This window comes from Hydra vulgaris, chromosome 15 (genome assembly GCF_038396675.1).
Source record: "Hydra vulgaris chromosome 15, alternate assembly HydraT2T_AEP".
Classification (NCBI taxonomy): Eukaryota; Metazoa; Cnidaria; class Hydrozoa; order Anthoathecata; family Hydridae; genus Hydra; species Hydra vulgaris.
In genome coordinates, this window is record NC_088934.1 from 42592343 (window position 1) to 42601640 (window position 9298).

At 24.7% G+C, this 9298-nt stretch overlaps 1 protein-coding gene across 1 annotated transcript; it reads left to right on the plus strand.

Moving 5' to 3' along the window:
- The first annotated feature begins 924 nt into the window (after window positions 1-924).
- On the plus strand, window positions 925-8578 carry LOC101236559 (beta-1,3-galactosyltransferase 5). The gene is made up of 2 exons (XM_065820690.1): window positions 925-1893; window positions 7780-8578. Exons 1-2 carry the CDS (start codon window positions 1050-1052, stop codon window positions 8007-8009), a joined length of 1074 nt encoding a protein of 357 aa, XP_065676762.1. The 5' UTR covers window positions 925-1049; the 3' UTR covers window positions 8010-8578.
- The last annotated feature ends 720 nt before the right edge of the window (window positions 8579-9298 follow it).

Consider the following 9298-nt stretch of genomic DNA (forward strand, 5'->3'; position numbering starts at 1 on the left):
TCAAAAATAAACAAAATCGTTTCTCAATAAAGTAAGTTGGCAAAAGACTTCATAATGAAGTTAATTGGAAATTTGTTTCTATTCAAACTAGTTCTCTTCAGAACATCTTTTAATTTTAATTTGCACTATTTGCAGAGAATGTAAAAAAAAAAAAAAAGATATTTCTTACTTATTTACACAATATTTATTTTTCCTTTCTTTACTTTGACATTTTTTTGACAACTTTACGGTAACTACACAATATTCTGTAATAAAAAAAAATCTCGTCAAAATTGTTTACAATTAAAACAATGTGTTTATTTAAATTTGTTTTCATTATTTGACAATTTAAAAGCGGTTACAATGACGTTGTTTTTTATTTAATGAAATATTTGAAAAATTGTGAACTTATCCATTTTTTTAAAACTGCAAAGCAATTATTTTTGTTGCAATGAGTACGAGAAACTTTCGACGAGTAGTATTTAACTTATGCTATCGATTTAAGAGTTTTATTTGTATTTATTACATACTTTATATGTACTTTATTTTTAAGAACCGGGTTTTATTATTTTAAATTACTTTGAATAAGTAGTACGGGCTTTATTTTAAGTGGATCTTTGAATGGATAATATATATATATATATATATATATATATATATATATATATATATATATATATATATATATATATATATATATATATATATATATATATATATATATTATAATATACATACTATATTATAATATAGTAATAATTCCTGGTAAAATAAAGTATTTATATCTTTATATCTATCTATCTACTAATATATATATATATATATATATATATATATATATATATATATATATATATATATATATATATATATATATATATATATATATATATATATATATATATATATATATATATATATATATATACATATATGTATGTTAGACAATAAAAATAACAATGAAGAAGTTTAAGTATAAGAAAAATGAAAGAACGACGATTAATGCAAAATAGAACAACAAGAGGGAAAATTTTTTTTTTTGTTATAACGGATTAAATAACAGATATAAAATGAAAAATAGTTTTTTTGCGTTGAGAATTAGCGCACGAAGGGTTGTTGGCTTAGTTGTACTTGTTGTATTTGTAATGGTACTTTATCACACTCAGTATCCAGATCGAATGATGGATACTTTCGATAGCCAGATGAATGTCAATAAAGTTGACCTGTTCCAAATTATTAACGTCACCAAAACACCAAGAGAAAGTCTTTTTAAGGAAGCGGAAGCTATTTCTCATATAACTTTTGACACTGTTGAAAAAGAAGATACTGTTTATACAATTCTTATTTTGATTTCATCATTTATTACCCATAGAAATAGAAGAATTAGAATCAGAGAAACATGGGGAAATTCAAGTATGTGGGCAACCGCAGATAAATATAAAGTTGTTTTTTTGACAGGTAAAGTAAATACAGCAAGCTCAATGATAGAAATAGCTGAAGAAGCCAAAATATCAAAAGATATTGTTTTGTTAGATATACCGGAAAACTTTTACCTGTTATCAAAAAAGGTTATTGTAGGGCTAACATGGGCAAAACATAACATGAAATTTAAATCTATTCTTAAAGGCGACGATGATACATTTATGAACATTGATAATATTATACATTTTATTAATCAAAACAAAAAAACTGATGGCTATTTTGGAAACTTAATGTATCATCAACCCGTTGAACGAAAAGGTAGATATAAATTAACAAAAGAAGAGCATAAAAACGATTATTTTGCCCCATATTGCTCTGGAGGAGGGTATATTTTAACAAACTCTACTGTTTATAAAATTGTACCAAATTTCGATCTAGAAAAAAATTTAAAAATCGATGACGCTTATATTGGAGAAGTAGCATTCAATGCAGGTAAAGATTTAAAGTACTTTTAAAAACTTAATTTTAATATTTATTCTGCAAAGTTCTGAAAATTTTTTGTTAACTCTACAATTTACAATGTTAGCCGTCATAAAATACTAAATAAGGTATTAAAAGACTGAAAAAATATAAACAGTTTTTATGCAGATAATTTAAACTAGGTTTCGAACAGAAGATCAAATAAATCTTATCATTGGAAACTGAAAAAGTAGACATACTTAATTATAATATAGGAGAGATTATAATTAAGTATGTCTATAAAAAAGTCTAGCTTTAAAAAAAAACCGATTTGGTTATTTCAAACTTACCGGCATTTGACGATAATTCTATTTTTATTTAAGTAGAAATGTAAATTTTTATGTGGGTGACATGTATCTAGTATTGCCATACAAAAAGTAGTAAACAACTAAGGTAAAATGCAGGTATGTTAGAAACAATTACATCGGCTCTTTTGAAGCCGGACTCTTTCAAGGACAATCTCCCTTAAATTTTTTTTTTGATTGGATACAATAAACACTATAGCATTTTTTAACACAATATTGACATAGGAATTTCTTAACATAAAATGGTATAGTGTTTTTGAACATAATACACAACAAAAAATAGAAATATCAAAATTTGGTTGCACTTTATTATTTGAAAGATAGGGCGCGCTACAGACAATTTAAAATTACTTAAACTTTGTTTCAAAGAAAGGTTTTTTTAACGAACTGTATTTTCAAATGAAAGTAAATTGTAAACACAAATGTGTATAAAATGTATTTATGCATAAGTAAAGCGCACAAAAATTAAATACATTATGCTTATATTTTTCGATTTCACATCATCAAAAAAAAAAAAAAAAAGTTTTTGAATATAAAAAGTTATCCACATAATCAACTACGCTGGCTTTTGCAGCTAGCGTCATATCGTAATAAAATTGCTGTCTAAAACATTTTGATATGTCAAGCTATCAACCAAGGTATAGATTTGTAGGTATTTTGTAGCTAGCTGCAAAGCTACGATATGTAGCTTTTCTCGTAATTATAATAGACTCAATATTAAAAAATATTAAAAAATATTAAAAATATTAAAAATGAAATTTTTAAAGATGTTTAAGACATTAGGAAAAAATAAAATAAGAAAAAAAATATATATTACACAAATTTTAGTTATTTGATACATGAGGTTAATATTGCAATACCTACCAACAAAAATGAAAACAATAACGCATAGCTGTGATTTTTTTCTCACTTTAACTTAAATTAAATGTTGACACTGAAACTATTTTTGAAAAAAATTTATATAACGAACATTTCTACAGTTGGGGTAAAAGTTATCTGGTTAACTGAAAAAAAGGTCACGAGTCGGAGATGCAGCCCCTTAAGCTACAGCCCCAACAGCCCTCATTATAATTCTGCTCTGTTTGTAGTTATCAAGTAATTCAGTTTTTTATGTAGTGATTATTCCTGTTAATATTGCACTTATTTTTCTAAATAAATCTTGCAGCATAATGGTAGAGACATGTATAATGTCTCTACCATTATGCTGCCATAGGTAAAATCACTAAACTTTCATTTTCAAAATTGATGGTCAAAGAAACTATAGCCAATGAGCTGTATTTTCTTTTTGATATTGCGATCTTGTGTTTCATAGCTCCACTTTTTATAATCAATGTTCAAATTATTTTTCAGGAAATGAATTATGGGAAAACATCATTCTGTAATTGTTTTAACGTTCTGATTTTCATAACTTATAGTTATGGAAATCAGAACATTTATTAACGCGGATTTTAGAAGAAACACCTAGTGTGTGTGTGAGTGTGTGTGTGTGTGTGTGTGTGTGTGTGTGTGTGCGCGTAAGCATGTGTAAGTGAGTGTGTGTATTTATTTATACAAACTAATTACAGACACACTTTATAAACTTTTTTTTCAAAAAAGTTTTTATAAAGTTTGTCTGCATTTTCATTTTTTTTTTCGTCTTTGTGTTTGTGGCTGTTACCAGTCGAAAAAGCATTTTGCTGTAAGAAGCTATTTTGCTGTCTTATTTTTATTCACGTTATCTGATAATCAATAACAACAGCTTAGAAAAATGTTTTTTTTATGTTCATTAATAATCTAAATTGTTAACATTGGCGTCAGTACAAAAAAAAATCATTACAACAGTAAACAGAACATGCAAAAAATATAAGGGAAAAGCATAACTATAACTATATTGACGGATTACACAACTAAATTTAAGGGTTGGGAAAATAATTTTTCGGAATTTCAAAAGTTAGAGTATTCTATCGACATGCTGCAATCTGACTACTGTTTTCTCAAACTTTTTATTTGCACATGTTAAAGTATAAGTTTTGAATACCTGGTAAGCATCAGGTATTGATATAAAAATGAGTTAAGTAGGAAATGAATATGACTACCTAACTGAAACATGGCATCAAATTTATAAAAGATAAATTTTAAAAGAGTTTTTGTAAAACTTAAATTTTTTTTTTTTTTACTTTAATAATTATTTTGGTTTCATTATTTCAATGATCTTATTCTTAACATGCATTTTTGATGTTTCCTCTGTTTTTCTTCTAGTTGTGAAAATCACTCCACAAACTGGATCTAGGTATAGAGAAAGAGTTAGAGTCTTTGATTAATGCTTTTTTGATCCATATTTATGCTTTTTACTTTTCCAACCTCAATTTTATTCATTAATGACTACTTGAATCCACAAAAAAAGCAGCTTTGAACCGAACTGGTTTTCCTTCTAAGAGCTGTACATACCACCTTACCATTAATCATAGAGAGCTTCCAACTGTAATTTATAAGGATATTGATCACATTTCTATATGTATCATCATACTTAATAAACTTTGCTTCCTTTATCAAAACTTTCTTAGATCTTCTTTACAAACTAACATGGAAATAATTTTAAATCCTGTTCCCAGAGGTCAGCAGTTCTGCTGGTTGCATGATGAAGAGGTTTAGGTTAGACTCACTTTGACTAAGTAATCTAAAACACTGTCGCGTATTTAGATTATTTTTTCAAATTTTTTCTTATCTCTGATATGCTTGTGTGCTGAATACAGTTTGCTTCCTCACTTCAAAGCTCTGTTCCTTAGAACCTGAATATCCCTGTAGCTGTAGCTTGATAGTTGGAGCAGCTACCATTGTCTTCAGTAGAAAGTTGAATATAAAGAACCTTAGCATGCTCTATTCTTCCCTCCTGCTATAAATTCATTACAACAGCATGCAAAAATATATCAACATTTTTTAACTTTGCAATATTTTCCAATTTTTTATGTTTGATCAGACGGTAACTAAGTAATTTTCAAACTCAAGTATTTAGCATTAATTCTTTGAAATTACTTTTATTTACTTTTCTTTTTTGAATACCATAGTTTTTTAGTTTCCTTTACATTTTTTAGTTTATATATGTAAACTTATATAAGCTAAAAAATGTAAAAAACATATATAAACTAAAAAATGTTTTTTATTTTCTTTTACATTTTTTAGTTTATATATGTAAACATATATAAACTAGAAAATGTAAAAGAAAATAAAAAACTACGCGTATTTAAAAAAGAAAATTTCATTTTTTTTTAAATTATTATTTATTTTTATTTTTTACTTTACTATGTATTATATTTTTTACTTTTTAAATTACTTTATTTGCTTTTCAAACATCAAAATTACTTTAATTTTTTTTTTAAAAAAGTTTGCATTTCCGTAATTTTTCCTTTTTTCTATATATATATATATATATATATATATATATATATATATATATATATATATATATATATATATATATATATATTTAAACAACTTTAAAAAGTATTCTACACAATAGAGTGCTCAATGTTCTTAAAAGAACAGAGCAATTATATTAGAGCAATTATATATATATATATATATATATATATATATATATATATATATATATATATATATATATATATATATATATATATATATATATATATATACATATATATATATATACATATATATATATATACATATATATATATATACATATATATATATACATATATATATACATACATATATATATATATATATATATATATATATATATATATATATATATATATATATATATATATATACATATGTATATATAATGTATATAATTTTCCCTTTTTTCTCAAAAACTGTGAATTTTTCCACATGATTTTGCTGTAGTTTTTGAACATTTCAGTCATTATCTCAAAAACCGCTAATGGCGCCATACTAAACCTTATATAATTTATACTAAACCTTATATGATTTATACTAAACTTTATATGATTTATACTAAACCTTATACGATTTATACTAAACCTTATATGATTTATACTAAACCTTATATGATTTATACTAAACCTTATATGATTTCCCAACTTAAAAATAAAAGCTTTCATTTGCTGCGATGATATATATTAATTATATCTTATTATTGTTATTTTTTGTTTTTTAACTGTGCTTTTATGGAAATTTTTTTTTCCACCTTATTTTTCATAGTGGTTTATAAAATAAACAACTTTTTAATTTTTTTGTTAATCACTTTTTTACCCTTGGGAGTTAATGAGTTAAAATTAAATTTTTAACTTCTAACAAATCCGAAGGCTTTGTTAGAAGTTAAACGTAAGCTAGGTTTAAGAAAAAAAATCGCGGCGATCTAATCACCGCTATCTTATAAATAAAAAATATATATAACTAGTTCATAATAAATCTCAAAACTTTTTTTGGTACAAATATCAAAAAGTTAAAGTTATATATATATATATATATATATATATATATATATATATATATATATATATATATATATATATATATATATATATATATATATATATATATATATATATATATATATACATATATATATATATATATATATATACATATATGTTAGTTTAGAAATAAAAAAAGGAAATCATACATGTGTGTTAAGTACAAAAAGTACAAAAAAATTCTTCACCACAGTTATATATTTTTGAAAAGCATGGTTGACAAAGCCATTTGTTGCATCATAAATTTCAAACAATTTACTCTTAATTATATCTTATTATTGTTATTTTTTGTTTTTTAACAGTGCTTTTATGGTAATTTTTTCTTCCAGCTTATTTTTCATAGCGGTTTATAAAATAAACAACTTTTTAATTTTTTTGTTAATCACTTTTTTACCCTTGGGAGTTAATGAGTTAAAATTAAATTTTTAACTTCTAACTAATCCGAAGGCTTCGTTAGAAGTTAAAAAATTAGTTAAAAATCAATCGCAATTGTAATAGGGAGAATTTTTGGTATATAAAAAAAAGTTCATTATGATTTACGCGACATTTAACCATCTAAAATAATATACTTAACAAACAATTTTTTTACGTAGTTAGTTTTATTTGTGTTTCTTGTATTACTTAAATTGATCTTAAATGAAAACTTTCTGTAAGTATATTTTTTTCTAAATAAAGTCTTTTTAATAAAAAAAATCAAGAAAATTTTTTTTTTGCCATTGTTTTGAGTTGGTCTGTGTTGTCAATAACTCATGAACTTTTGAAATTCATTATTTGCATCCTAATAAAATTAAATTGAACGTGTTAAGCAAGAAAAACCAATAAAAAAAGAGAAAGAACCCTTATATAAGGTGGATGATCCAATGCCTACTTCCATCGTGTAATATGGAAGAAGGCAAGGTAGGTTATTACGTCATTATATTCTTTTAATATATGTTGTAATTTATGTATCACACTACGAATTCGTAATTTATTTAAAAATGATACGAAACCAGTCAATTGGGACACCCTTTTTAAATCAGGTAACAGTTTTGTATTTGTATAATATTATAAGTAACTGTAACATATTTAGAAACTTAAAAAAAATAGTTGAATGTTTTTTCTATTTTCAGGAATTAATGCAACTCATACGTCCGGCTTTTACATGTGGAACACGTGGTGCGAATATGTGAAAAATATTAAAGTTTCGCATCCCGCAAAAGATCCAGAATGCAACCAATTTTTACTTTTAAGATCATTGATTGATAATAGAAAACATCCACGTGATCCAGTATTGGAAAAACAAAAGTATTATAAAAATGTGTCGTATTTTATAACAACATCGAAAAATCGAACAAATTAAAAACACGGATATATTTGTATTTATTTGCTTTTAAATGGGTTGGTTAGTTTACATTATAAGAGATGGCAGATGTTTTTACATCTGCCATTTATTACACGAATATTTTGTTTATGCTTTCGGCTAATAAGCAGTTGTTACTGTTCTTTAATTTTGTCAAAAAATGATGGAAACGAAAACATACGAAAGATTAAAGCAACCCAAACGTCATGCTTTTACATTTGTAACGCGAAAGAGTGTGAAAAGTATTAAAGTTTAAAATCCGCAAAAAATTAAAAAAAAAAAAAAAAAAATCAACAACAACGTGTGAACAGATAAAAAAAAAATTATATATGATTTTTTTTTTAGTTTCATTAAAAAGTTCATCAAATCAATACACTAAAAAATAAACTTTGACTCTAAATCTGTACAAGTTGATTCTACAGCGAATATTGGAACAAAATTTCCTGATTCTACAGCTAACGTTGAAATAAAATCTCAAAAAATAATATAATTTTTCGTCTCAGAAAAAAAGGATTTTTGCTTTAGACATTTGTGTCTTCATGAAAATAAAAAAATTTATTAAAATCTTTTTTGTGTGTGCGTTTGCTTCCCGGGGAGCGGTATAATCTTACAATAGTTAAGTTTAGAAAAAAAAATTGAAATTGAAATGAAAAAGAGATTTTTGAATAAAACTCAATCAGTCATAGAAACTAAATATCTTAGATGTAGAGACATTCTTTTTCAATTATAGAAAACCTTCATAAGTGAATTTATGGATTTTTTTTTTTTTTTCTGAATGACAACTCAACTCTCATAATTATATTCAGACGTGTACTAAAGATTGCATCTCTAAGATTCAATTTCTAAGGCTAGTTAGAAATGGGGTTTCCAAAAACTTTTGATAGCCCTCAAATAGGCTTGTTCCATTAAAACAGTTAAACGATAGGATATATATTTAAACATGTTGCACTCGGAGTGTCTTGTTCCTTAGCTGTTTCGAAAATGAGCTAAAGATGCACATATTTACTAGGAGATTTATATTTAGGCGACAAGCTTATTTAACAAATTTAAATTTTCTAAATTAGGACCCTTTTTTTGTTATAAGGACTCCTTATGTTGTTTCTCATAAAGTTTGTGTCGAATTTTTTTTTTTTTTTTTCCAGTTTACAATGTTATTTGTGATACAGTAAAATAAGACAATAAAAGATTATTACTAGATACATAACAACATAAGCTAGGTTTTAGAAAAAAGATCGCGGCGATCTAATCACCGCTATCTTATAAATAAAAAATATATATAACTAGTTCAT

Excerpts from the sequence above, each read along its gene's own strand:
- LOC101236559 (XM_065820690.1), top strand. The coding sequence starts at position 1,050 with ATGAAAAATAGTTTTTTTGCGTTGAGAATTAGCGCACGAAGGGTTGTT. Across the intron at positions 1,894-7,779 it reads AGAAGTAGCATTCAATGCAG|GAATTAATGCAACTCATACG; the intron begins GTAAAGATTTAA and ends TTCTATTTTCAG.